At 41.3% G+C, this 27,612-nt stretch overlaps 7 protein-coding genes across 10 annotated transcripts; 4 read left to right on the plus strand and 3 right to left on the minus strand.

The window, feature by feature from the left end:
* Positions 1 to 58: 58 nt before the first annotated feature.
* LOC139609436 (gamma-crystallin M2-like) lies at positions 59 to 1,036 on the minus strand. The gene is made up of 3 exons (XM_071463994.1): positions 899 to 1,036; positions 487 to 729; positions 59 to 401 (listed from the first exon to the last, which is right to left on the minus strand). The coding sequence occupies exons 1-3, from the start codon at positions 905 to 907 to the stop codon at positions 132 to 134; spliced, it is 522 nt and encodes a 173-aa protein (XP_071320095.1). The 5' UTR covers positions 908 to 1,036; the 3' UTR covers positions 59 to 131.
* Positions 1,037 to 2,749: 1,713 nt separating this feature from the next.
* LOC139609434 (gamma-crystallin M3-like) lies at positions 2,750 to 4,112 on the minus strand. Its single transcript, XM_071463992.1, has 3 exons — positions 4,076 to 4,112; positions 3,625 to 3,867; positions 2,750 to 3,248 (listed from the first exon to the last, which is right to left on the minus strand). The coding sequence occupies exons 1-3, from the start codon at positions 4,085 to 4,087 to the stop codon at positions 2,976 to 2,978; spliced, it is 528 nt and encodes a 175-aa protein (XP_071320093.1). The 5' UTR covers positions 4,088 to 4,112; the 3' UTR covers positions 2,750 to 2,975.
* Positions 4,113 to 5,491: 1,379 nt separating this feature from the next.
* On the minus strand, positions 5,492 to 6,869 carry LOC139609432 (gamma-crystallin M3-like). Its single transcript, XM_071463989.1, has 3 exons — positions 6,591 to 6,869; positions 6,087 to 6,353; positions 5,492 to 5,825 (listed from the first exon to the last, which is right to left on the minus strand). The coding sequence occupies exons 1-3, from the start codon at positions 6,597 to 6,599 to the stop codon at positions 5,547 to 5,549; spliced, it is 555 nt and encodes a 184-aa protein (XP_071320090.1). The 5' UTR covers positions 6,600 to 6,869; the 3' UTR covers positions 5,492 to 5,546.
* Positions 6,870 to 7,080: 211 nt separating this feature from the next.
* Positions 7,081 to 8,596, plus strand: LOC139609433 (gamma-crystallin M3-like). Its single transcript, XM_071463991.1, has 3 exons — positions 7,081 to 7,241; positions 7,371 to 7,619; positions 8,265 to 8,596. The coding sequence occupies exons 1-3, from the start codon at positions 7,227 to 7,229 to the stop codon at positions 8,544 to 8,546; spliced, it is 546 nt and encodes a 181-aa protein (XP_071320092.1). The 5' UTR covers positions 7,081 to 7,226; the 3' UTR covers positions 8,547 to 8,596.
* A 147-nt stretch (positions 8,597 to 8,743) lies between these two features.
* On the plus strand, positions 8,744 to 12,046 carry LOC139609435 (gamma-crystallin M2-like). The gene is made up of 3 exons (XM_071463993.1): positions 8,744 to 10,044; positions 10,154 to 10,396; positions 11,050 to 12,046. Exons 1-3 carry the CDS (start codon positions 10,036 to 10,038, stop codon positions 11,323 to 11,325), a joined length of 528 nt encoding a protein of 175 aa, XP_071320094.1. The 5' UTR covers positions 8,744 to 10,035; the 3' UTR covers positions 11,326 to 12,046.
* A 1,265-nt stretch (positions 12,047 to 13,311) lies between these two features.
* On the plus strand, positions 13,312 to 14,603 carry LOC139609431 (gamma-crystallin M2-like). Its single transcript, XM_071463988.1, has 2 exons — positions 13,312 to 14,021; positions 14,187 to 14,603. The coding sequence occupies exons 1-2, from the start codon at positions 13,629 to 13,631 to the stop codon at positions 14,457 to 14,459; spliced, it is 666 nt and encodes a 221-aa protein (XP_071320089.1). The 5' UTR covers positions 13,312 to 13,628; the 3' UTR covers positions 14,460 to 14,603.
* Positions 14,604 to 17,550: 2,947 nt separating this feature from the next.
* Positions 17,551 to 27,561, plus strand: LOC139609400 (ETS translocation variant 5-like). 4 transcript variants are annotated; one of them, XM_071463898.1, is made up of 13 exons: positions 17,551 to 17,708; positions 19,393 to 19,458; positions 19,546 to 19,630; positions 19,824 to 19,871; positions 20,154 to 20,204; positions 21,716 to 21,824; positions 21,935 to 22,198; positions 22,288 to 22,565; positions 22,794 to 22,859; positions 22,958 to 23,026; positions 23,138 to 23,289; positions 23,865 to 23,972; positions 25,843 to 27,561. In XM_071463898.1, the coding sequence occupies exons 2-13, from the start codon at positions 19,411 to 19,413 to the stop codon at positions 26,074 to 26,076; spliced, it is 1,512 nt and encodes a 503-aa protein (XP_071319999.1). In that variant the 5' UTR covers positions 17,551 to 17,708; positions 19,393 to 19,410; the 3' UTR covers positions 26,077 to 27,561. The 4 variants fall into 4 exon arrangements, with proteins under 4 accessions (XP_071319999.1, XP_071320000.1, XP_071319997.1 ...); XM_071463899.1 differs by having other exon boundaries at positions 17,552 to 17,708; positions 23,865 to 23,966; XM_071463896.1 differs by lacking the exon at positions 17,551 to 17,708 and adding an exon at positions 18,567 to 18,834.
* Positions 27,562 to 27,612: the final 51 nt, after the last annotated feature.

Consider the following 27,612-nt stretch of genomic DNA (forward strand, 5'->3'; position numbering starts at 1 on the left):
TCTGCTTTCAAACCACTTAACCTCTTAAAGAGCCTCAAACAGAAGCAGACAGAACAGATTTATTGGAGAAATTTATTGACAGTACTTTATTGACTGTACGTCACATAAACAGTGTGCGGACATCAGCTTTCTCACACAGTGATGCGTCTGATGGATCCCACCCTGGGACTCATGCTTCCCCACTCATTAAACCTCCTGTATTCACCGGGGCGCATCAGGTACTGGCGTCCCCTGTAATGGGGGTGTTCGTAGAAGATCCAGTAGCCGTCCATCACGTTGCAGGAGTAGACGTCATTGAAATGGAAGCGTTCGTACAGGGAGGGGCAGTCATCAGTCAGCTCCATCATCTGGCCTCCGAACTCTGGGCGCTCGTAGATCATCATTTTATGAGAGCCTTGGTGCTGCAGAAAAGATGAGGGGATATATTTGCGTCTAGAGCAGTGAAAAGTAGCAAGAAACTTTGAAAAATGTCCAACTGAGGCTTACCGTAGGGATCATACGGCAGGATCGCACACAGTCGTTGAATCCCATCCAGCGCTGGTAGTCTGGATACTCGCCCTTCCTCAGGAAGTACTGGTAGCCCATGTAGTTGGGTCTCTCATAGACCATCCAGTCACCGCTGTCCACTCTGATGGAGTTGCAGCGGCTGAAGTGCGAGTGCAGGTCAGAGCATTCGCTGCTGCACTCATAGGAGCGACCCTGGAAGTTCCTGTCCTCATAGAAGATAATCTGAAAGCACGTCAGTTGAGTCCAATTTTAGATCATGTTTGGCTCAAATTAAAGAAAATATGCATACTGTACAACCTCGGAGAACACTTCCAGTTCACCGGTTTCGACTGAATAATCCACGCAGGTATACAGAAGCACAAAAAGCACAGAGCAAAACAAGCAGCCTTACCTTGCCCATTGTGTCGGCTAACCTTGGTCACACTGTAGCAGCAGCCGTGGGCTCCACGCTGCCTTTATAACCCATGGATGACCTGTGTCATTGTGATACGGAACAATGACCGGGCTCGTCAGCTTTTTCTGGCAGAACTTTTTTTTTTTTGTTTTGTGTGGTCAACAAAGCAAATCAGCTATTTTCCTTTCAGCAGAGGTTACCCTTTGAATCTGCTCAGTTTGATGATGGAACACTCACCAAATCTACAAATAAACCAAAAATATAAAATAACATGCATAAATCTCCAAACCTGGACTGTAACGAGCTTATATATTTTTCTGTGACTTTTGAGGTTGACTTTGGACAGCGTCAATCAGAGAGAAGCCGTTTTTTACAATTTAAATTTTTTCAGTCTCCAAGTAATCTTCTATCTGTAGTATCTTAGTAAAGCAGAATTCATAATATTATACTATACAACATGTAAAATCCCTTTTTAATGCAGGTGATTATGGTACTGTTCATAGTGTATGGCCAGGGCTGTAATGATTCTGTCATAAAGTCAGAGTGCAACCAAGATGCTGGCCTTGGTTTGTGTCCTTTTTCTATTTCATGACACAAATAGCACGTTCTGACTTGAACGATGCAAATGTTCTTGTGAATATTCAACATGATGCTGCTTTCTGCAGTCCTGTGAAGTGAACACAACCACTGCCTTTCCTCTCCACACAGCAGCACCTTTTATAAGATTTACTAATCGGAGCACCATTGTGTCCTTCATGTCAACAACAACTTGCTTTACATAGCTTCTAGTTCTTTCAGTTTTGCTTTTGTTTGGCTTCAATCACCCACATTGTGATATTCTCTAGACTAAGCTCTGGATTTTTTTTCAGTATGTCTGCGCGTGACAGACTTTAAACTGAGAGCAGCGACGGCATCAAGTGTAAGCAGCTGTTAAAAAATCATGTATCAAGATATTTAATAGAAGTCTAAATGTAAATCTGACTTGGCAAATCTTATATGGACACTGTATGTACTAAATTAATGGATGGGTTTTGAGAAGCCTGTTAAAATATTAGCAGTCTAATCAGTGTGGTATCTATTCTGCAGGACATCTGGAAATGACAGCGCTGCCAGATGTAGACACAAACTCATACAGCATAGGTTGATACATGTCTTTTGTACTGTGTGCATTTAAAGTAGACCAACTTGTGAAACTATGAATCATTAATATTGTGTATTATCTTGCAGAAAAACCATACCTCTAATAGATGTATGGTGCAAAAAGGGTTTAAAATATCATTCTTATATAATATGACTGGTGTTGTTTTTATATTTAGTGTCATGCCTGTGAATTGTTAATTATGGTTTAACAGCCTTATAACTCAGTGACATAATCTACGTGTAACACCTGCGACTTGATGTTACTGTAGTTAATGGGGAAACAGTGGAGGACATGGAGGTGGTGTTGTTGTGTGAAGGTCATTATTATAAGGAAGTCCCTGTTTTCATTGCTTTTCTCATTGTAATTACAACAGTGGCCTTGAGTGCATGTAAACTTCTGCAAATATGAATGCAGCATTTTTAAGTGCTATTGGTAAACATAGGCATTTAGTTACTTGGTTTTATTTTAGCAGAGGTTTTAGTGTTACCTATTCTCTTGGTTGTGTATAGTCGTGTTTGGCTCTATACACTTCTAACTGAAGTTTGTATTTGTATTTAGCCAAGTTAAAGGAAAATAACCTTATGTTTAGTATTTCATGAGTGGGATATTTGGACCCAACTATATGTTTTTCTATTCATGAAACTAAATACAACTAATTAGGGAAAACAGTCAGTTATTAAAGTTGTGTTCAGGAATATTCACACAAATATGCTGCAAATCATTTTATTGTGCGCATCACACAGTAAAAGAGGTAAATTCATCGTGGCTGGATTTCACAGTACAACTGGAACTACATGCAAACAATGCACAAATCACAGTTTCAGGATAAAAACAAGGCTTTTTTTCTTTTTGCCTCTCACTTTGACAACTTGTTGATATTAATAGAACAAAGCATCTGCCAAACTTCTCAGCTGAATATAAGGCGTGGCACAGTTAAGATTCTGTGATGCGTCTGATTGAATTGAACCTCATGTCGTCACCACTCATCTCTCTGAGGTTCTTGTACTCCCCTGGCCTCAGGTAAAACATCCTGCCCTCGTAGTTTGGCTGCTCGAACACCAGCCAGTAGCCGTCCGTCACGTTGCAGGACTGCATGTCAGACATGTGATAATGATCCTGGATGGAGTCACAGTCATTGGTCAGTTCATGCATCTTGCCCTCAAAGTTTGGTCTCTCGTAGATCCTCATCTTAAAGGGTCCCTTGTGCTGTAAAAGTGGATGTAACAAACAGAATGAGGTATATAGTGAAAATGAGAAGCTTAGTATCAGTTTAACCTGAAAGTTTCTACTATGTGTCAATAGTTGTCCTGTTTAAGAATGTATTAAATAGAAATGCAACTTCTGCAAAAAAACAAAATCCACTCCTAGCTCAAATTAAAAAATTTTCTGGCCCTTAGAAGGCGCGTTTGTTGTTGCTGTCTGCTAACAAACACTCTGCTTCTAATGTCTGTGCTATGCATGTCTGAACACATCCTGGACATATCTCCTCTCATCTCATTCTGGTAAGTATATTTCTATCTATAATATAGTGCATTCTTTCTGTATTTCTGCTTGGTAATACAATATTCATACGCATATTTACCACAGGGACAATGCGGCAGGACTGAATGCAGTCATTGAAGCCGATGGTATTCTGATACTCGGGATACTCTCCCCTGGTCAGGAGGTACTGATGCCCCGTGAAGTTGGGCCTGTCATAGACCATGAACGTCCCGCTCTCCACCCTGCAGGAGCTGCACTGACTCAGGTGAGAGGCGATCTCAGAGCAGTCGCTGATGCACTCATACGAGCGGCCCTGGAAGTTTCTCTCCTCGAAGAAGATGATCTAGACAGAGAGACAGATTGTGTTTGGGTCCAACATTAGAAAATCTGCAGAGCATGTTTATCATAACAGTAACAGAAACAGTGTTGCACAGCATGGCATTATTTACTGCAGTATTTTGGTACATATACAAATGATTGAGGTAGTATATTTATCCGTTTAATTTGTATGCCCTGCACTGGCTGGTGCAGAGATCTGTACCCTTCATTACCTTCCCACTCATGGTCAACCAATTTGATTTCTGTTGTTCTTCCCACTGGTGCGCTGCCTTTTATGCATCATGTGACATGAAAAGAATCTGCCCCTCAATTGTACGAAACAACTGAGTCAGCTTATCAGGACTGAAGTCCCTACTGTATCGTGCATCAAAGCTGTGAACACTGTGGTCACTCAGATCAAACAGTAATGGTGTGGCTTTTACAAGAACAAAGCAAACTTTAGTTAGTGCATTACTTTTGTTTGTTTTTTTTGCGCCATCATTTTCATTATAGGACACATTTCTTTATAGAACAGTATACAACAGATAGACAGATGAAAGATTGAATTAAATGCCTTGTTTGAAAGCTAAAATACATAACTTTTGAAAGAAGATAAAGGCCTAATGCAGTCCACCTCTTGCAAATGAAAAGTTGATGCACTAAAACACACCTTCGCTCAGTTCATTGCAGACTTAGATTTTTGCCGCTACAGTTTCATTCAGCCTGGTGTGACCAGTAGCTTGTGGTGGCTAATGTTTGCAAGCATTGTGATAGATATTGCTGTACAACAGGCATTAGTTAGTTAGTCTTCCATACTTACTCCTTACTTCATTACCTGTAATTACCACCACATTAACATTGCCTTGCTCTAAGGATCTGATGATGCTCTCTGTGTCTTCTAAAATAGGTCAAATTTCCTGACGTACTAAATCCCTGTGGTATTATGGGTCAGAGGATGAACCTTTTCTATTGTGGAAACTCATCAGCTTCCCTTTTGTACACAAGGTTTCTCATAATCAAATATGCTGATGGCTATAAGATTTGCAGAGTACGTTCATGTTCTGAAGGAGTTTAAAGTTTTTAATTTTAAAAAAACCACATTACCTTTCCTTTAGCACTACCCTCAGAAGAAACTTAGTAATAGTGGAGATTGAAAAAGAATATTGATGATATGTTGATACTACAGAGTAATGATATTCACTCAGTACCACCCACATGTAATATTCTACCAACAATGAAGCTTATCTATTATTATTATTATTATTACATTATGATTAATATATTAAAGTATCTTGTCCACTGTAAAACTATGTGCACAAAATGACTCTGTAGCGCAGTAATGTAACAGATGTTTTCAATGGACAGTCTTGGTTATATCTTCGTGATATCTTAGTGTTCACTTCAGTGACCTGCAGGTAAGATATTACAACCAGTATAGCAGCAGCATTATGGGACATCAGTGCTAATGAATTAGGAGCAGTTGTAATAATGTAGGGGAAATGTTTGGGGGGGATGATCAAGACTGGAAAAATGTAAACCATCCAAACATTCAGAACTGACTGCCAAAGTTGATGGGCACAATCAGTTACTGGAGAAAGGTTAACCTTACACCCAGCAGTCTTACTCCACACAAAGAAAGCAAAAAGAGATACTTCAAAATATGGTTTATTTGCGACCCACAATTTCAATCAATCAATCAAACAATTAGCACACATCCATGATGCGTCTGATGGAGCTGATTCTCATCAGGTTGCTCATTCCCATCTCTCGGAGGTTCCTGTACTCTCCTGGCCTCACGTATATCATGCGTCCTCTGTAGCTGGGCTGCTCAAACATCAACCAGTGGCCCTCCATCACATTGCAGGACTGGCAGTCAGACATGTAAAAGCAGTCCTGGAGAGACTCACAATCGTCCATCAGCTCGTGCATCTGGCCTCCGAAGTTCTCCCTTTCATAGATCCTCATCCTGAACTGTCCCCTGTGCTGTTGGAGGAAGACAAGACATTATAGCAATCTTGATTTTCTAGACCACCTCTCTTGTTCTGGCAATTTAGCACGTCCAATCTATAAACCATCAACCATGTCTTTGAATGTGGAGCACCTACAAGAGATCCAGGTACATCAAAACTCCACAAAGGCCACAGATGTCTAATTCAAACCCAGCGCCTTGGAGGAATCAACAAACAAGTGATATCAAGTTGTACGAAAAATAACCAGTTACAACGAACGACCCAAATGTCTTACCATTGGGACTATGCGACAGGAACGAACGGTATCCATCATAGCCATACCCATCATGCCCATCATGCCCCCCATGCGCTGAAAGTCTGAATACTCCCCTCTCCTCAAGAAGACCTGATTGCCCATGTAGTTGGGGTGGTCGTACACCACAAAGCACCCGTTGTCCACCCTGCAGGAGTTGCAGCGGTTCAGGTGCATGTGGATGTCGGAGCAGTCACTGTTGCACTCATAGGAACGACCCTGGAAGTTCCTCTCCTCATAGAAAATAATCTGCAGAAAAAAACAAACACAGGAAATGTATTAGATGTTGATAGATGTTACAGTTGTAATATCCCACAATGGGACTCTTGAAAGACTTAATACTTGGATCGAAATGGTTTTCTGTCACTACACAACAATTCAGTTGCACAACAGTTTGCACCATACTGTATCTTTAAACTGTGAATGAACAGCTGTGTTCACAGCTCTGGATTTTTTAACATTATACAAATATATGATAAATATTACCCTGCCCATGGTGACGGTTTTAGTCTTTCTAATCGATGCAAACCTAGCATCACTTTTATATGGACTATCAGCGGCAGACCACCTTGCACACCTTTGTGTGAAATATCATGACTCATCATGAGGTTCACGTGGGCCTGCATTCATTTTTTACAGCACACCTCAATAGTTATTATTGTATGTTGAATGTAGTTTAGGGAGGTCATGTCAGGTCACGGAAAAAGCAAAATGTTCTTCCAAACAATTTTTTTATTAATTGCAATTTTCAAATGATACAAGACAAAATGTTATTGTTGTTTCAGAACATTATTGTTCTGTGGAACCTACAGTGTTTCTTACATTTTGTTGTGTTCAGTTTTATCTTTAGATCTGATATTTATACCATATAGATTTTTACAGATGAGATATGAATGAAACAGTGGAAGTTGCCAGAAACCCAATATTTAGTCCTCAATAACTATTGCAGATTCTGACATACAGTTTAGTCTGCCAACCTATACTGCTGCTCCGTGCCACAATATAGAGTGATGAGTCAAAGGTTTCAGCACAAGCCATGTGGAAGTGCTACGGCTGTGCGATGTATAAAAAGGGAACGGGTCGATGTTGAAGCTGTACATCTGAGATAAGCTCACAAATATCATGACCATGGGGAGGGTGAGTGAAACTTTCAAAAGATTTTTTTAATTTTAAAAATTCATCTTTTCCTAATGTGTTGGACTTTGCAAACATCAAAGAAGACATTGAGATATTTCTCTGAGGTTCAGTTCACATTGTTGTTTGCAGATCATATTCTATGAGGACCGGAACTTCCAGGGCCGCTCCTATGAGACCAGCAGCGACTGCCCTGAGCTCACCTCCTACCTGAGCAGGTGTAACTCCTGCAGGGTGGAGAGCGGCCTCTTCATGGTCTATGAGAAGCCCAACTTCATGGGCCATCAGATGCTGGCGAGGAGGGGCGAGTATCCAGACAACCAGCGCCTGATGGGAATGAGCATGAGCGACTGCATCAGATCCTGTCGCATGATCCCTATGGTAGGTGGACGAGTTCAACACCACAACAATTAGGAGGAATTTCTTTGCATAGTTGCGACAGAACTAGAAGGCTGATGCACCTATGACTGAAACACCTAAAAAATACTCACAGTAAATACCTTTTGCGCTGTACTAGTTACCACATTTAACATATTTACATTTCTATTGGTCAACAGCGCAAATGTATAGGTTTCAAAATACAAATAAGCATTAAGCTTGGAGGTTTATTCTTGACCTTGGGAAAAATATAATGTCAAAGGCCACTCAGCATTTTCCAGGACTCTTGACCATATCTCACAAACTTTTTCAGCGAATACAACCTGCTCATGTGTCATCACTGAGCACCAAAACACTGAACTTCAGTGACACGAACACAACCTTGATTTTAGAATATTTTCTCACAAAGGATTCCAATGATACAGTGATTCAATTCAGAATTTTCATCCTTACATAATTATCATAACAGTTCTTTTCTCATGATAACAGGATAATCATCTTGAAACAACAAGTTTGTTATCTTGAGATAATTCACTTGTGATCATGGGATAGCCAAGTTCAGCCCGAACACCAGCCTCATTACACAACTGTAAAACTGAAGTTGTAATGTGTAGCTCTTCAGTTCAGAGGATGTTTCTCCGTCCACAGCACAGGGGACCCTTCCGAATGAGGATCTATGAGAGGGAGAACTTCGGAGGCCAGATGCAGGAGCTGATGGACAACGACTGCGACAACATAATGGATCGTTTCCGCATGTCTGACTGCCAGTCCTGCAACGTGATGGACGGCCACTGGCTGATGTTCGAGCAGCCCAACTACAGAGGCAGGATGCTGTACCTCAGGCCAGGGGAGTACAGGAACCTCCGAGAGATGGGGATAAGCGACATGACAAGGTTCAGCTCCATCAGACGCATCATGGACTCCTGTTAATTCAAACTCTAAATGTACTTCATGAAAAAATAAAGCAAGGCTAAAATCCAGTGTGTCTAATGTCTGCATGTCATTTCAGTGCCAAATACTTTTGCAGCCATTCACAACTTGCAATCTGAGATAGCAGTAATCCATAAGTGAATTTGAAATTTTCTCCATGCTGGTGTGCTTACAGAAGCTCCGACGTTGAGCATTTGAGTGAGGTATGGAAAGCTTTGCCATTAGAAAATCAAGCCCCCCCAGACAAACAATAAGTAAACAGGAAGGTTTCATACCAGCAACTTTTCAAAACAGTCACCGATTAAAACTCTGAGTGAGTTGATTTTCATATTGCTCTGAACTAAACTGAAACTATACTGGCCTGGAGGGTGCATAAAAAAACTGTGAAGTACACAGAATCTGTAACAGGAAAAAAAAAAAAAAAACGCAGACCTGTGCATTAATGGCAGTGGATGGTGAAAATGTTTCAGACTGATGCCAAACCTGAAAACCAAAGATGAAACAAAAGTAGGAGGATATAATGGTTTTTTAGCCTTCATAGAGTTTTATTTACTTTAAAGACATGACTGTAATAAGAAGGCTATCTAGTCCAAAACCTCATTCTCCATTTAAAACACTTAATTATATATCACCTTGATGTTCAGCATTGCATACATTACGTTGCATTGTACCTTTGCTTCCAGATTCATTAGCATATTAAAGCTTCAAGATTTGGAGCATCAAAATGACTAATTAGCCATTACAAGCAAGTCAAGATGCTTCAGTTACTAGGAATCAACTCTGCAGAGGAAGCAAAAACAGCTTTTGACAAAACAATGAAAACAGACAGAATCCATGCGCTGCAATTGTCCTGTGCATTTATTCGAAGAATAAGAAAATGAAAATGATTTTTTTGTTGAGCCATTAAAACCCTAATGACCCTAAAATATTACTTGCTTTCTTTAACTGACCTTTATCGATGCAGTAAAATGATTTTTAAAAAGAGACAAAAAAATGCCAAAGCACAGGAAGCAAAAGTGAAATACTATGTGTAGTCTGTATGTGACACGGTCCTGTGGGAGCTTGTCCAATCAGTCATCTGTGTTGTTCCATTCCTGAAACGACCAAATAGGCTTTTGGCAAATCCACAGGGGAACTGCTTCCTCTATACTTGTCTTCTTTCTTGTATTGCCCCTGCTTTCTGGACACCCTTTGCTGAGGTGAAACCATAAGATGTATATATATATATATTTTTTTTTTTTTTTTTGTCACGTCAAGTCCTTTCCATCTCTGTCCGACACTGACTCTGCCTTCTCCGTTCCAGCATGTGTTTGATACAGACTCATCATTGGACTGGAACAAAGGCAAATCAAACAGCACCAAGCCATTCTGCTGATATGTAAATCTGCCTCATTTGGGTATCAAAGACTTGCCACACTCTGCACATTTTGTTTATCGATAAATACTTTGATGGGGCTGCAGCAAAGAATGAGGTTTACAGTGCATCCAAATGGGGAAGGTAAGATAAAAGCTATAACAACTGTCATTCTGTTAAAGACATTTATTCCTTTATATGTTTAATATGTGTAGTTTGAGGAAATGCTCACATTTCCCACCTTTTCCCACAGATAACATTTTTTGAGGAGAAGAATTTCCAAGGCCGCTGCTACAACTGCAGCAGCGACTGTGCTGACCTGCACACATACTTCAACCGCTGCAACTCCATCCGGGTGGAGAGCGGTGTGTGGGTGATCTATGAGAGACCCAACTACAAGGGTTTCCAGTACATCCTCAGCCCTGGGGAGTACGCCGACAACCAGCAGTGGATGGCCTTCAGTGACAGCGTCCAGTCCTGCCGCGCCATAAAGAACGTAAGAGTCCTCCTTCAGGCTTCCTCGGGCATTTATGTCAGATACAACAGAGTAGTTTAGGTTCATAGAAAGGCATCATAAAATGCGTTTGTGCAGTGGACAGGAGGACAGGAATGCACAAGGGGCACAGGACTGAGCTTTGTGAACAGTGTGAAGCCAGCAGACTAAACAAGCAGACAATAGCAAGGCATATTTGGCTGCAAGTTGAAGCCTTTTCTAATAAGTGAGCCAAGAAAGTGTTGAAGGGAAATATACAAGCTCAAAAGGAGGCGAAAACGAGATGGGGAACATAGCAAAGCATTGATGAGTCAAAGAGCCAGATATGTAAATAAAGGGGTCCTCTCATTAAACCAGTAAAACATCTAGGTGCACTTTTTTGGTTCTGATCAAAATGTGTCCATAGCACCACTGTAACGCCATCTATCACTGAATATCTGATCAGATCTGTAGTCTTCTTTTTCCATTTTATTCAAGAAAATGTCCTTTACAGCTGCTCGTGTTTAGTCATTTATCTGTAGAGAAAGGTTTGTATTTCACAAAGTGAGGTATGAGGAAAAAAAGCTTAATTTGGTGCAGGAACTATATCTATATCTATATGTAAAAAATGTCAAACAGCAAGTTAATTTTCGGGAAACTCTTCTCCTGTGTCTCAGGTTTATGGCAGTGCGTGGAAGCTGAGATTGTACGAGAGGCCGGACTTTGGAGGGCAGATGGTGGAGTGCACGGACGACTGTCCTTCAGTGTACGACGCCTACAAGATGCGCGAGGCCTACTCCTGTGTGGTGTCTGATGGCGTCTGGGTGTTCTACGACCTCCCCAACTACAGGGGGCACCAGTACCTCCTAGAGCGGGGCGAATACCGGCAGCACAGTGACTGGGGGGCGACCTCGCCTGGTGTCGGCTCCTTCCGCAGGATCACAGAGTTTTAACTCTACCTCAGATGAAGCCTTAACCAGAAAGTGATTAAAGACCTTTTCAGATGCCTGCACTGATGCGACAAAATCAATAAATGAGAAGCAAACTCTGACTGTGTTGTGATGGTTTTTCTGTAAATATATCTCATGCTAGACCACTGCTTTGGATTATTGGACCACTTATATGGAAGACTATAGCATCTTTGGTTGAGAAAACCATTTTTTGTGATCACAATATAATTATCTCAAAATATGAAATAGTAATAATATTAAAATGACAGTAACAGACAAGGTAAAAGTAGGCCTAGATAGTGACATGATCACATGATAGCACATTCAATTTTTCTCTCTGGATGACAGCCTTACAAAATAACCATAGATTTGTATTCCAAACAAACACTATTGCACCTGATTTCAGTGATTTGTATAACTTCATGACGAATCAGAGAAATCGTGGGACCTCTACTGCGCAATGCATGATAGTGTTAAAGCAGAAATTAAAATGTGTCCTGTGGATTCTCAAAACATATAAAAGCCGCACAATCCTCCAGCAGCCGGTGTCTGGAGATGGAAGCTACGTATTGCAGTTGTTTAAGAAAAGGATTAATAAATCTGTTTTGACCACTTGAGTATAAATGACTTTCGCCAGATAATGCCTCTTAATTCTTGATATTGTTTGTGTTTTCATAAGAACAGTACTGTATGTGTGCTGTCATTCATTAAAATATAAGGATGACTGTTGTCCATAGGGAGGAAATGAGGGGAATGGTCAACCCTGATTGTTCCCTAAACCTAACCAAACCTTAGCCATAGTGCTGTCAGTTCGGAGGAGTTTTATTTTTGCAGCAGTGACTTGTAAAGGTTTTGGAAGGCAAAGACAAATGATGCCATCCTGCTGAGAACAGAAAACAGACGTGTCATCCTGGAGCGCAGCTACAAACTATGCATCTTGTTTAATTTAGAGGACTTGTTGCTTTATCTGGCATCGCACGGTCCTCGTCAGCAGATGGAGTTCGCCCAGCCTAGCAGTGACAAGTGGAACTTGAGTTACCAAGCGTAAGAAAGCACCTTGTTCAATATGAATTAGTTATGCAGCGTGTAAAATCACGATTCGGTGTCTCCTGTAAAGTCTCTAGTGCCTTCCTGCCTTCCCGCTGTGTCACTGACTCAGCTCAAAGCGTTTCATATTAAATCAAATGTCCTGCAGTGCCCCTGTTTTTGTCAGCACGCTCTGCTGCATCCAGTGGCTTTGGGACGCTTTGCACTTTGCATTTGCATTGTTTAGGGAAACAGGATTGACTGCATCAGAACAATGTGATAAGCCTGGATAAATATTTGAATTGCTGATTGAATAATCCAGATCACTGAAAACAAGCCATGTGCTTAGTTTTATTGTTCTTGATTTGTATAAAGAGAATATTGGAGGTGGCTGCTTTAAAGTTTTATCTAACATACCAAACCTATTGATATTAACTATGGAGAAGGTATGTTTGTTTATTTAGTGCCACATATTCATTGTAGCACAACACCAATTTCTAACAGCAAAGGCGAGAATGAAAAATCAATTCACAGAAACATAACAGATAAAATAATTCAATGCAATAATCTTGAGCGAATCTTTTTCCAGAGTTAAACGGCATTCAGTCCAAATTTCTGCATCGACACTTATAAAGGCCACGTACTAAAACAATTGCAGCATCAGCTAATGTGCCAAAGTTAATGGAGAGCTCATTTGAATGACAATGGTTCTCCTGGCAATGCAATTCATCAGCGCTCATATAAAAGTGGGCCATCAGTGATGCGGTGTTAATGAGTGGTTTTAATTTGATTGGGTAAAGAGAAGCATAAGGTGACTATGGAGCGCACGGGGAAGGTGAGTACTGTAATTCTGCATATACCTGTGAGCTGCTGTTCATGGTTTTTTGGTTTGTTTTTTTTTCTTCTAGTCATGATATGTAATGATCCTGTGAAAAGCTGGTCAAATTATTTCTTACCTTATCTCCCAAGAAATTCAGATTTATTTCCATAGTTATAGATTTACCTGTAGTAAAGCCAATGAAACCCTGACAAAAACCTTAAAGCTGCAATAGTTGTTTTGGGGGGGGGGGTTTGGCCACTTGGGGTCGTTGCAACATACAAACCACAACACTTGACATATTATCACCTCATAAAGTTTTGCATTTCTGCATCAAGCAGATATGGAGCAACATTAGTCAGTGACTTTTCAGAGAGATTTGGCTTATTTAACGAAAAACATTTCAGATCATTTCTATGTAAACATAGCAACGATGTGTTCTTGAGAAACCATCTGAAATTTCATGCAAAATGTTTTTGATGTATTTCTTTTCCAAAATGAGTCCAACCCCACCATCTGTGGTGGTAGTGTTACTAGTAGATCAGCTGTAACAGAAGCAAATATCAGCAGCACTTTAGCCCAGAGAGCTTCTTACATAGACTCCTGCTTGCAGATCTTCTTCTATGAAGACAAGAACTTCCAGGGCCGTTACTACGAATGCAGCAGTGACTGTCCTGAGCTCAGCTCCCACTTCAGCCGCTGTAACTCCATCCGGGTGGAGAGCGGGGCCTGGGTCATCTATGAAAGGCCTCAATACATGGGCTACCAGTATGTCATCATGAGAGGAGAGTACCCCAACTACCAGAGCTGGAACGGCTTCAATGACACCATCCGCTCCTGTCGCCTTCTCAGATATGTAAGTCCTGGAAAATAGCCTGATGTGTTAGTGCAGCCTGGTTCAAGTTAACATAACCTCACTGGCTACAATACAAATTGAAATAGGCTTTGTCCAAAGGTAACAAAATCTACCTGACAGAGGCTCAAACTCACTAGTTAACACGTATGTCTTTATATGTTCAAGCCCTCCAGCAGGCACAGGATTCGCATCTACGAACGTCCAGATTTCAGCGGCCAGATGATGGAGTTTAGCGAAGACGTACCCAACCTGCTGGACCGCTGGCGCTACCGCGACATCCACTCAGCTCACGTCCAGGACGGCGTCTGGGTCTTTTACGAGCATCCAAACTACAGGGGGCGCCAGTACCTGCTGGAAAAGGGTGAATACAGACGACACGCAGAATGGGGGGCCCTTCACCCATCTGTGGGCTCCATCAGACGAGTCATGGACTATTAGACGCACTTGAGACCACACTTTACACCAAACCATCTTCTTCCACTCATCCTCCAGAAACTGAACTCACCTGCAAATAAAAGCAGATACACTGCAGCTGTATGGGTGTGATTTCATTTCATGAGATTACAAAACAAATGATGAAATAAGAACAAATAATTCATCCTATAGTAGCTATTTGACCATGTGTGGAAAACTAGGCCATTTGTAGAAGACCTGGTTTGCACCAAATTACTGGTCAAGAAGATGGTTATATTAACTGAGCTGGGGGGGGGGGCTAACATCTGATCTGTGATGGTAAGGTTCAGAACAAAAAGTCTGCGGAAACCCACTGATGGTTCAGGAGGATTCACCAACATGCACCCACGTCAGCAGCCATTGTTCTTAGGTGGCAGCCTGTGCAGAAATACAGCCGAGCAGTTCAGCAATATCCACAGTCCACACAACAACATGAAAATATACAGTGTGTTTGACAGCTGTGACCCTTATTATTCATAAATTATTAACATTTACAGTTGCAGATAGTTATAGTTGCTGATTATCAGAAAGTGGCATTTATTACCTTTTGTAAGCAACTTGAATATTAATTACTCACCAACCAGAGATTTTCCAACTAATAGTATTAAAGGATTAGTATATTACTCATAATGTGTACCTTATTAGAAAGTAGTATATGGAGTATAAGTAGAAACTAGTCATTGCACAGCTGCCATTCAGATATTCAAAAGGTCACAAAGTGTGGAGGGAACATATAATATCTGAGCAAAGAATTGTGAGATGTTTTCTTTCTTCAGTGCAAATGATATTTCCATGAGTGCAGGGGTCACCCAGCCATCAGGATGTGAAGTATGTTGGTATAAGTGCCACCCAGTGGTGCAAGAGCTGCATTACACAGGACAGGTCAGGACGCCAGCTTTCCTGCTCTGATGAACAACCAGGAAGCTGATAAATAGTCTGCAACTGTGCAGAGAGAGTAAAGACCTCGAGCAAGGCCAGCGTCAAACAACACACATCAGATTTCAGAGAGAGAAAAAAATAAATTCAAATGATAAATGATCTGGATCTGGCCCAGAATCTAATGTGTTCTTCCCTGGCCCATGCAGGTTTCTGTGCAAGTCAGTTCAGTGCTTTTTGCGTAATCCTGCTGTCAAATAAAAAGACAGGTAAAGACATAAGCTCTGTGGCAGAGGTAATAACAAGTTGGGAATTAAATATGTTTCTCACAGTATCGGTTTATATCAACTTCATGATCCATGTTATCATGACTTTGTGTTGACATTCAATGTCATGACTAAGTGAGTCAAAATAATGTTTGTTAAATTACAATCTTACAGTAACTTAGAAAGTTACATTTATCATATATTCTCTATTAATCGTTAAACATCACGACTAGAGTCATTTTTCTGGTCAAAACTGTTCCTTAGATTTTAGTCTTTGGGTCATAAACTTTCTTTCTTTCATAATCACTAGATAATATGTCATATAAAAATATACTTTCCCCTGTCTTATGCATTTACTCTTCCTTTTCTTCCTCTCCTTTATCACTTGTTCACACCATGTGCTGTAAACTTTATGAAATGCCATAAATAATTGTTAAACCCCAACCCCAAAACAAAAGATAACACACATCATATTTAGTATTTCAATTTCAGAAAGTCAGCAAAGTAAAACCATAAAAAGATGCAGAGAAACAAGCTCACAGGACTAGAGTAGAGAGCAGAAGAAAAAAAACATCATAAACACAGCCTGTGGACACATTTGATAAGAAAGTGTAAGACTGCAATGTTTAATTTCCTGTCGCAGGATGTGCTAGCTGATATCATGCATGTTGATCTTCCAAAACGGAAGAATAAAAATCAGTGATTATGATATGTACACAGTACAAGACGCGTGATGGCGGAGTAAACAGGAGACGTTGCAAATCAGTAACAGAGGCGCTGAGCTCAGCTGATGTATGAACTGGAATTTTTATCTCACGTACAGATCTGTTCTGGCCTCTCCTGATGCTGATCCTGCAGTTTCTAAGTGGAGCACGAACAATCAGTGCACCATTCAAAAAAAAAAAGAAAAAAACATCCACCTGAACAGGTCGTTCAGTCTGAAGTCATAATGTGTGACTATGGTTTCCTGTGCCAAGATATCCCTTACAGAGGCCAGAATGTTGCAATAATTTGCATAATTTTGACAAAGACGAGCATTAATGAGACTGAAATGAAATGCAGATTGAACATGTATTAAAAATACAATAACTGCATTAGAGGTTGAGGGTGTTTTAAATACTACAGTAATATCCAGTGTATTCCCATGCCATGATTTTTATGATACTCTGAAATAACAATCTTATAATAAGATACACTACATTGTATATTGTATATTGAATGTTGAACCTGTGGTTTTCTTGTGTCCACTTTTGGGCCAAAGTTGTTTTTATGCTGTAGATTTCCATCCGCTGTCTAGAAGTGTGAGTTTTGAAAGAGGCACAGTATGAAAGCCTCAGTGCCGACTTCTAAAAGCACTGCGCTCCAGATTTACTCATAATCAGGTGATATCTCTTTGCAGCGACTGGTAATGAAGTGGAAAGAGACCAAAGGGGGAATTAAAAGGAGGGGAAAACTGTTCTGCCACCCACTGAGATGAACGCAGTCATGTGTGATGCTGGATTAAATCTGTCAAACATGTAACAGTTACAGAATGGCGACGTGTGTTGCTCCTACACCTAAACAAATGTGTCCCGAAAGAACCTTTCCAATATTCTACATTTATAAGGGGAATCTTGTTGTATGCATGTACTTCTTGAATTTTAATTCTGTAATTATTGCAAATACTAACCACTTAGCTACACATTTTCAATTATTATTGTAATTAAGTATTCTGTTTGTGCAATAGCTCCTTTAGTTATCTTGCATTCATTTATGTGTTCACCTCTGTACATACTTATTCAGTGGAATGGCAGCCGTGGCCCTTTAAGAGAGCTGTGGTTCCATGAATGAAACGCAGCCATTCATAAAAAAAAAAAAAACACAAGAAACTGACGTCAGAGCAGCCTGGACGACGATTGGCTCGAACTTTGACTGACGTTGTGTTCCAGCCAATGGGAGGCCAGCATAGGGCTCGCATTGGCTCCGGCGATCGGAGCTCTTCATTGAGAAAAATCCACTGTGTGAGTGTTTTTGGTGAAGGAGCTGCAGGGGATGTAGGGGAGGAAATCCACGTCGAGCTTATTTCACACCGCCAAGAAACTTCACTGCTCAAGTGAGTCCTGCGTTTTTACTCCGTGTGTGTGTGTGTGTGTGTGTGTGTGTGTGTGTGTGTGTGTGGGCCTGCTTTGCTCTGTTGGGTCACATCCACGCTGACTGCAGCGTCGCGGTTTCTTGCTGGCACAGATATGGGTTAAGAGGCGAACGCCATTTTCTGAAAATCAAAGGCAACATTGCGTCCACCCCCCCCCCCCCCCACCCCCACCCCACCCCCCCACCCCACCCCCCCACCGCCGCCCCCCCCCGGTCTGTCAGCTCTGCAGAGCGGCATTTCCGCTTGCAGCAGCTGTCTTCACGGCCCGTTTGCATCGTGGACCTTTCTCTGTGCTCTGTGCCCCCCCCCCCCCCCCCCCCGACAGGATCAAGTTTCACTTCATTCAGAAAAAAACAGGGAGGTCCCGCTGGACGCTCCTTGTGCGTCACGCCAAACTCCATTCACAAATCCTCCGCTTTAATGTTTACAGGTTTATGTTTGTGTCCTTACAGCAAATGAACCAAACTTCAAATGCAACTTTTCACGATTTACTCAAACAAAAGCAGTTGTTGGGGGGGGGGGGGGGGTAATTTACTCATAATTATAACTTCCACATGCTGTAATTATGAGAGAGCTGTCTTATAATTATGAGGTGAAGGTATGCAGCTTCCATCTCATGGGAGAGTCGGCTCTGTGTACTTTTACCCGCATGCTGATCTGAACTGGATGAACTTTACAAAACGTGTTTTCATGGGTTTTAATAAGTGAGGGGGGGCTTTTAAAATCAGTAGTAACCTAACAGACTATATATTATTCCCAAAATCTGACCCTTCACCTATATTAATAGAAGACTTGTAAAGTTATGTGACATGTAAAAAACAAAAATAAATACATAACCCATCTCAAGCACGTATCTCAAAACTGTGGTTGTCTAACTTTACTATGGAAGATGCTTTTATGTGATATTTACTCATTTGAAAAAAACAAAAACAAAAATCTTACTGAAATATTAATATGCTCCTTTCTGAAGGAGGAAACAAAAACAGAAAACCCTGAAAGTGGATGGAAGCTGCTGTGTGGTTCCCACCACTGCGTCCAGATGAAAGAGAGTCCTGCCCTGTTCAGGAGACTGTGCAGACAAAACAAGGTTCCCAGACTTTGCCAGCATTCTTTTGCGATTTGCATGATTCACAGGAATAGTTTGGCATTTGGGGAATTATTTGCTTTCTTGCCCAGATGTAGGTGATAAGCTCGATATCTTTCATGTCTGCATCCCTACCAGCATCTGTAATTCACACATAAAGGTCCCCACAGTGCAGCCGTGCAGGAGGAAAAGAGTCTACAGCTGCTTTTTGTTTATGGCCTAAAGACTAGCGTTGCCATCTCACGCTGCTTTGAAGACCCCTTCCTCCTGCAGCTCGGATTCACGTCAGACTGAATTTCCAGGAGCTTGCATAACGCTGTCGTTGACGACAAGGCTTTTACAGCTACTGTAAACCCCCGTGGGGGTCATGGGGGTTTGACAAGCACAAAGACGTATGAAAGAGAGGGTCGTCGTGTGGGTGGAGTGGTGGTGTTGGCAGAAAATACCTAATTGCTAAGCTGGGAGAGAAATGACTCCACCTACTCTACAGCTACACTGCTTCAAAATATTTCTCCATATCCGCCAGTTCACTGAATGTCCTCTCATCCCTCTTCATGCCAGAGTGAAGACTCCTGCAACATGGACGGCTTTTATGACCAACAGGTCCCCTTTGTGGTCCCCGAGAGTGTGAGTTTGAAGCATTAAATGAAATCTGTATGATCATTTATTATTTACATTTGCGTTCACTGCACGGTTTTGTCCTTAAACTTGCAGAAATGTCACACAGAAGAAGCAGAGAAATGTCTCAGCGACAGGAAAAGGAAGTTTGTGGACACGGAGCTGGCTCAGGACACGGAGGGTAGGCTCATGAAGTCTCAGATATAAACCTGTGTTTACTATATTCAAATAAAGTGGTGGAAACCTTGTGAATGTAGTGACGGATATTATATAAAGACTGAGGGTACTGAGTTCATCCAAGATCGTAATACTGATGTGTAACATGTTGAATAATTGAACACCCATTTGAATATAATTTCATAACTGTCTCACAGAGCTTTTTCAAGATCTGAGCCAGCTCCAGGAAATCTGGATTGCAGAAGGTGAGACCTGCGAGCGTCATGAAGTGAATAATATAGTCAGAAAATGTCACCATTTAACAGCCAGCATGAAAATATTGGCAAGTTTAATGTGTTTACCATATCACATGTGACCAAATGCACTACCGGGATGGAAAGCAGTGTGCATGCCCCCTGTACAGGGGAGGTCAAAGGGTATTCTGGGAAGTGCAGGAAGTGACAACCCGAAGGAGAGAAATTTGAGGCACCACCTCCAGGAGTCCACCGAGGAGAGTCTTTTACTTTCCTGTCTTTCTCCCCTGACAGCTCAGGTTCCTGACGACGAGCAGTTTGTCCCTGATTTCCAGTCCAATAATCGTGAGTAGCTGCTTCTCCTCTAATATTTACAGACTTGTACAACAGGGAGCGAACATTTTTGTAGAATTACACAGATTTATCCTCTACTTCTTAATGAACAGTGGAGCACTGAGTCATACACGGCTCAGACTCTGCCAATGATGAACTGAACCTACTAACATGTAAAATGCCACAAACAATATGCGGCTGCTGTAAATAGAGGAAAATGTGTATTAATGCGCTGTTGAAAATAGTCCCCAACAAATGTATTTTGCTTCTTTTTAAGTACCAACTGTTTTGGAAATTACTGAACCTATTTTACAGATGAATTGAGATTTAAAAACAATATTTTGCCCTTTTTTTAATGAATGACATGTTGAGAGACGAATTAAGAAACTGTTGGTTTTGATTTTCTTGACGACAATGAAAAATATTGTGCCATCTTTTATATTTTTAGTGAAGTAGAAATACAACAAAAATACTTAATTCCAAGTAAAAGTCTTAAATTCAAAACTCAAGTAAAATTATATACGTTTGCAGAATTATACTATTATTCTATTCAATTACTATTATATATATGTAAGTAGTACTTGGCTGCTGTTGTGTTTTTATGCATCTTTATATATCTTGCATGTAATCAATCTGAGTCTGTGAAATAACCAAGAGCTGTCAGTGAGTGTAGAGGTGTTTGAGCAGACGGCCCCAGCTGAACGGCCTGAATGTGAATGAGTACGATCCATGTGCTCCTCAAGGCCACTGGTGTAAACACAATTGTGTTTACAGTGTTCACGTTGACTGGCAGTACAGTATATGACCCTCAGACACGCCCACGGTGGATCCGCGCCAATTAAATGATGGTCGTCACGTGGCACAGGAAATGAAGGGGGGGGGGGGGGTTGTAAAATGACTTCAAGCAACTCTAGCTGTATCTTTAAAAAAGAATGATGTCACAGATAAGGCAGGAGCTGAGGAAATGGTGCATTCGGTGCTGCTGCCAAACACGTACTACACGCCTTTATTGCTGTTTGATAGCTGCCTCCACAGAATGACTCTCTGCTCAGACAATAAATCAGACAGCGGCTGTGTTGTGGATGGAAACATTAGCGGTGAGGTGTCGTCACTGCAGATTCCAGGAAGGCTGAGATCAGATAGGACGTTTTCTCTCTTCTACACAAACACTCCAAACCAGAGGCTGCAGAGTGTTAAATCATTGTTCAACCCTTATTTTACCATCACATCGCTGAAAACAAGATAAGGTAGATCCTGCTCTGTAGCTAAAAATATTTATTACAAAGAAAAAAATGAATAAAAATCAGAAGCCACTTATCTTTTTTCCATGTGTCAGACTTAAATTTTACCCACTGAGGTGATAAATCCTGTTTATTTGATAGGTATTCTCTGTGAACCGGGCTTTTTTTTTCCACCTGTTCAGCTCTCAGTAGTTCTATGTTTGTACCTATTATTATAATGGACCTCAGCATCAGGTCATCTTCAGAACAAAATGATAATTATTCATGTGTGTGTGTTTGCAGTGATGTTTCATGGACCGCCTGTCAGCAAAGTGAAGCGAGAGCCCACGCCGTCCAAAGACCTGTCTCCCTGCAGAAGACCTCAAGCTGACATGTGCCTTTACAGTTACAGGTACCATATAAATGCATGATGCTGGTGACGCTGACCTCGAGGTGTCACAATAAAGCTTCAGGTGCGACACTTGCATGCCCACCCCCTCCTGTCGTCTCGTCTCTCCTCAGTGCCTGTGACAACAAGCCAGCTCTCACTCCAGCCTCCACACCCGCAGCACAGCGTGGCTCCTCCCATCCAGCCGGACCTCCACCCTTACAGAGGCAGCTACAGCCATCAACCCCCCAGCTGTCCAACGGCTGCCCCCCAAGCCACGTTCCCGCCCCAAGCCCCTCCCACCGCCACAACCTCCCACCTACCAACCAAAACCAGCAGTTTGCTCTGCCACGACCCCCCCTCAGCTGTCCCGGTGCAGCTTTCAGCAGGGATCAAAGGCGAGCTCTGATTATAATTTTTATATGATGTAAGCTGGAAACTAATTTCACCTGAAACCCTAAACTGCTTCTGTTTCTCCATGTTTCAGGTTCCAGCGGCAGCTGTCGGAGCCCTGCTTGTCCTTCCTCCCACCAGAGAAAACGACAAACACACTATACCCCCCCTCGAGCCATGATGGGCGCCCGCTGTACCAGCGCCACCTCTCAGAGCCCCTGGTTCCCCGTGGCCCCCGAGGTTTCAAACAGGAGCTGGTGGACCCGCGATACCCAGATCCAGGGCCACCTGGTCCAGGTCTGGCCCAGCCCCAGAGCACCTTCAACCATGTCACGATAAAACAGGAGCCAAGAGACTTCGGCTTCGACTCAGGTGGGTGTTTATCTGCCGAACAGGACCACATCCACCCTGCTGTCTGCGTCTGTGTCTGCAGAGTGTATCAGAATCTAGAGACATGGACTAGAGTTCATATGACATCGTCTCTGAGAAATCTCTGGTGTCTCTAACAGACAAGATTTGCATAACCACACAGCTTTGAATTCAGTATAAAAAACCATTATAAACACAGCTCTGAGGGACAAACTGTCTTGTCTCTTCCAGAAGTTCAAACCTGCCAGTCGTCATCATTTGGCAAGTCTTCAGTCTTGTACCAGAGCAACAATATTGGTGAGTTGCGTTAGCTTTCAAACGACTGTTAACCTTTGCAAGTTGTGTATTTTCTAAGTACAACAAATGTTAACTTTTCTAATATTATGGATTCACAGGATTTGGTCATGACAGAGAGCCACATTTGTACTACGACGACGCTTGCGTTGTACCAGAAAGACTGGAAGGTATGGGCAGAATTTGAACTTAAAAAGATGCATTAGTATTTTTGAATGACTGATGCTGATAGAAATATGGAAAGGCATGTCCTCATTTGCGTCCTCTCTGACTCTGAGCAGGTAAAGTGAAGCAGGAGGGTTTGCCGTACCAGCGCCGCGGCTCCCTGCAGCTCTGGCAGTTTCTGCTCACTCTGCTTGACAACCCAGCTAACGGACATCTGATTGTGTGGACGGGACGCAACATGGAGTTTAAACTGATTGATCCTGAGGAGGTCGGTCACCAACAACATCGATGTGTTCAACAGACTTAACATAAAAATTCTGAGGGACGTGGTGGAGGGAATGATGCAACCTAGCAAGGATGAAAAGGAACCTAAATTAGAGAAAAAAAATAAATAAAAAAAAAATAAAAAAAATAAAAAATAAATAAATAAATATATATATATATATATATATATATAAATATAAATTAAGCCTTGCTTGCACCTTCTTTATTCAGCAAGATATCAAATGGTCATGCAGTTTGAATTTGAAGTCATTATTAATTGAGCAAAATAAATTACAAAGTATTCATGGAACAAGAAAATCAGTATAAGGGGACCAGGCCATTACAGAAAACTCTAAAATTAAATAGACATTTAAATGGTTATTTAAAGGGATAAACTCTGGGAATCCATTCTTTTGCAGCTGCAGGCTTTCTAGTTTAGTATTATATCAGAGATGCAAATTACTTGCATCCTGATGTACAATGTTTAATAATAATAAAAAAAAAAAAAAATACAAACTTTACTTTCTGAAATCTAGCCGGATGTTTAATGCAGGGTTTCCTGTCCTGTGTTGCCTCCAGGTGGCTCGGCTCTGGGGGATTCAGAAGAATCGACCAGCCATGAACTACGACAAGCTGAGCCGCTCGCTGAGGTACTACTACGAGAAGGGCATCATGCAGAAGGTAAAGGCAGGTCCCGTTTCATTTCTCTCCTCCGTGACTCTAACTTCAGCATTTCAAACTGTGTAATCTTATATATGGAGGTGTCGGCTTTTTTTATTTTGGGAGGAATAATAATAACTAGAACTGCCCCAAACGTTCGCGATGAACCTGCGCGGAACGTTCGCGGAACGTTTCCGGGGGAACGTTCGCGGAACGTTTCCGGGGGAACGTTTCCGGGGGAACGTTTCCGGGGGACCGTTACCGGGTGGGAACCTTCAGAGTATCCCAACAAGTATAATCAGTCGCTGTTAGTGGATTGAAATGAATGCTCTCCATCAGGTTATGTTCTCTTCTCCTGTCAGTCTCAACCTGAACTTCAGACGCTTTAGAGCCACAGGAAAAAACCTCCTGACTATAAACTGTGAACCGTTCTGATTTCTCTCAGGGCACAGTTACAGATTTGGTCACACTTGCCTTTGCCTTTTATTTCTAAGAATAAACGTAAGAGTCTGTTACTGGGCTTCTCCAACAGGGGATGACATGTACAATATGACCACATCAACAACAAGTTTCAAACGTCAGCCTGAAGTTAGCATAACATCCGGTAACAAGATGGGTTGAGGTGTTTTTCTCTCACGTGCACTCTATCCGCGGTCCCGCTGTGTCTCGGGAACGAGCGTGGTTGCTAGGTTACTGCAGCGCCGTCAGGACGAGAAACAGTTAGTGTGAAAAGTGAATAAACAAACAAAGGCGAGTTTTCTTCTACACAAACCAAGGTACATTGATTTTGTGATTTTTATTGTCGCACTTATTCGTCACTTCTTACACTTTTTTTCAGGAATGTAATTGTTTTTAAACGCTTTGGTGGATCAAAGTGGTAAAACTGAAAAAAATCGACACTGTCAAATAATCAACGGGTGATTGATTCCCTCCACTATAAACAAATAAATCAGTGTTTTCTCCTGACAGCAGGGATCGGAGGGGACAGGACATGTTATAATACATCCACCCAGTCCTGACTGGAGCACATAGCAGTGGAGAACAGGGGAGAATAGACAGAGGGCTCAGTAATGAAAGCTTCACTGCAGCCCTGCACAGTTTTGGTTGTTTTTTAAAGAAGGCATGTCGTATAAATAAATCTGCTTCTCAATGACAGAGAGTGAACATAACTACAACTCATCAGATAAAGTTATTCTGTCACATGCAGCATCCGTATCTTAAAATTGCCTAAAAGACAATTTCAACTTAATGTTTTTGCCCGGTTATGATTTTTTAAAATGTTGATTCCAATGTGATTTACACGTGAATTACCCACGAGATCAGTGACTGCAGGTTTACCACCACCTGACTCTGCAGAACATCATCTTCACTGTTTGTTGCTGTTGTCGTTTGTATAAATCCGTGGTTTGAAGCCCCGGCCCGGCCCTGCATTAGTCTGGTACACACAGACTGTATATAAGAAGACACGTCTTTTTTATTTATCACGTCTTGTTTATTTATATTTATTTATTTTTACAAATTGAAACTATTTTAAAATCAATAGCAGAGATGTCAAGTCTGGGTTAAGTGCCAGCCCCTGTACCCTCCCTGTGAAAAGCACTGCCCTACCTCTAACGGTTTTGTCTGTGCTACCACTTTAAGTGGCAGAAAAATTAAAAAATCTGAACAATTACAATAGGGTTCCCAGCACCACTGGTACTGGGAGACGCGTTGCCTTGCAAAATGCTGCAAAACTCTGACAGTAATTAGTGGAATTACACTGTGTTCATGTTTAAAGACTCCTTCAGTGATTTAAAAAAAAAAAAACTGAATTTATAACGTCTAAACAAGTCACAAAATAATAACTGTCCGATGAATGCCATTAATTTGTCTCTCCTCTGATTGGTTCCTCCTGCAGGTGGCTGGGGAAAGGTACGTCTACAAGTTTGTATGCAACTCTGAGGCCCTTTTCTCCATGGCTTTCCCAGACAACCAGAGGCCGAGCCTGAAAGCTGACCCAGATGCCATCCCGCCTCCCAGCGAGGAGGACGGCCTCCCTCTGCCCAGCTACGAGGAGGAGGGTCCCTACCTGGCTGACGGAGGTGAGCAGGGTAGCCATGGACTGACTTTTCCTGATAGCTACCCATACTAGACTTAACAGCCTGGAAGCTGAAGGAGGGAACACAAGATATTTTAAACAGGAGGACCTTGAAATTACTGAGCAGTGTTTTGTGATTTTTCAAAATGTACACCTACATTATGTATGTCACAGAAAGATTACCTTATCAGATCGTTTTTTTACTGAAAGTGTCTGTTTTTTGCCAAAAGTTTCGTTTGCAAAATGAGAGATTAGAATCTCTGGCGCTGTTTATTTAAACTCACTCCATAGCAAAAATGAAAATCTGTGTACAAATCTGATTTGTCTTCATTTGTTATGGTGGGTTTTGGGCCACTGCTAGCAAAAAAAAAAATGAAATTTTTACGACATAACATTTGTAATATTGTGAGGATAAAAAACAAAGGCTTAAATTTACAAGAAAACTCGTTATTAACAAAAGGCATTATACATATTACAAGTTAATATTCTGAGATAAAGTTGTAAACTTTCAAGTAAAGTCAAATGACAGGAGAAAACGAATATTAGATGAAAAAAGTTCAAATCTGGCACACAAGCTACCAGACTACTATTATGATTTTGTCATAAAAGTGAAAGTTTTTTTTTCAGTAAAATAGATTTATTTTTTCTCATCAATTTGCCACTATGCTCAAAACCTGTTCTCCAAGTTATGGCTTTACACTCTTATTAATTCTGAGTTTTCTCTTCAAATATTCCAGTTTTATTCTCAAGAATCTACTATTACTACTTTTGTGACCCTTAAGCTCGGGTTATTCTGTAGCATGGCCGTTGCTGTAGTCCTTGCGTACGTGAACTCTGGGATCTGTATTTCAACCAAAAAGTATCTAGAAGCCATGGCACTCCTTTACTAATTGACCAATCATGTTTTATGGATGAACCTTATATTGCTTGAAAGGGACACAAGTTGTAGTCCTCCTATAAACATGTATATTGATGGAAATATCTTTTGTGTACGTTTTCTTGTTTTCAAAGCTAATATTTTTGGCATTATATGGACTTGTAAGTTTTTTCCTATAACTGTTTTATGACAAAGGTACTGCTACTATTTTTGATTCCGTAATACTGCCACTCTGATGCTAATATTGAACATGGACTTTCTTACAAACGACTCACTATTCATTGTGCCCGGATAGTTTTCTGCATTTTGTATAGTTGATTTGCTTCAGTGCGTAGAAAAGGTGTATAATTGTATATGAATATATTTTTGCTAAAGGCTCCGTTGGCTTGACATTGTACGATGAGCTGCAGAGTTTAGCTTGCTAATATGTTGCATCTATTTCAGCCTCTCCAAGCTGGAATGACTAGTACCCTTTGAGTCCTGCAGATAGAAAATGGACGTAATGGTGTATTTAGCTGTATGATCACATGGTGGTATAAATGGGGGAGGTTGTGTATGATGAAAGCTTGAGAAAGATACTGACACTGGTGTGAGTCTACCCTCAGATACTGTACGTGTGCCTTACGTTGATCTTTACTGATACAATAAACTATTTTACTCTTTTCTGTCACTTCATTGTAAATCAACAAAAGCGGATTTTCAGCAACAGGGGT

Source organism: Trachinotus anak, unplaced genomic scaffold (genome assembly GCF_046630095.1).
Source record: "Trachinotus anak isolate AG129_WGS33_773 ecotype Australia unplaced genomic scaffold, CSIRO_AGI_Tana_v1 ptg000026l, whole genome shotgun sequence".
Classification (NCBI taxonomy): domain Eukaryota; kingdom Metazoa; phylum Chordata; class Actinopteri; order Carangiformes; family Carangidae; genus Trachinotus; species Trachinotus anak.

Coding starts and splice junctions, on each gene's coding strand:
- LOC139609436 (XM_071463994.1), bottom strand. Junction 402..486: donor CCTGCCGTATGATCCCTACG/GTAAGCCTCAGT, acceptor TCTTTTCTGCAG/CACCAAGGCTCTCATAAAAT.
- LOC139609432 (XM_071463989.1), bottom strand. Junction 5,826..6,086: donor CCTGTCGCATAGTCCCAATG/GTAAGACATTTG, acceptor TTCCTCCAACAG/CACAGGGGACAGTTCAGGAT.
- LOC139609434 (XM_071463992.1), bottom strand. Junction 3,249..3,624: donor CCTGCCGCATTGTCCCTGTG/GTAAATATGCGT, acceptor CCACTTTTACAG/CACAAGGGACCCTTTAAGAT.
- LOC139609431 (XM_071463988.1), top strand. CDS start 13,629: ATGCAAAATGTTTTTGATGTATTTCTTTTCCAAAATGAGTCCAACCCC. Junction 14,022..14,186: donor CCTGTCGCCTTCTCAGATAT/GTAAGTCCTGGA, acceptor TATATGTTCAAG/CCCTCCAGCAGGCACAGGAT.
- LOC139609435 (XM_071463993.1), top strand. Junction 10,397..11,049: donor CCTGCCGCGCCATAAAGAAC/GTAAGAGTCCTC, acceptor CCTGTGTCTCAG/GTTTATGGCAGTGCGTGGAA.
- LOC139609400 (XM_071463896.1), top strand. CDS start 18,637: ATGCTTTTATGTGATATTTACTCATTTGAAAAAAACAAAAACAAAAAT. Junction 22,199..22,287: donor GCTTTCAGCAGGGATCAAAG/GCGAGCTCTGAT, acceptor TCCATGTTTCAG/GTTCCAGCGGCAGCTGTCGG. Junction 22,566..22,793: donor AGACTTCGGCTTCGACTCAG/GTGGGTGTTTAT, acceptor TGTCTCTTCCAG/AAGTTCAAACCTGCCAGTCG.
- LOC139609433 (XM_071463991.1), top strand. Junction 7,620..8,264: donor CCTGTCGCATGATCCCTATG/GTAGGTGGACGA, acceptor CTCCGTCCACAG/CACAGGGGACCCTTCCGAAT.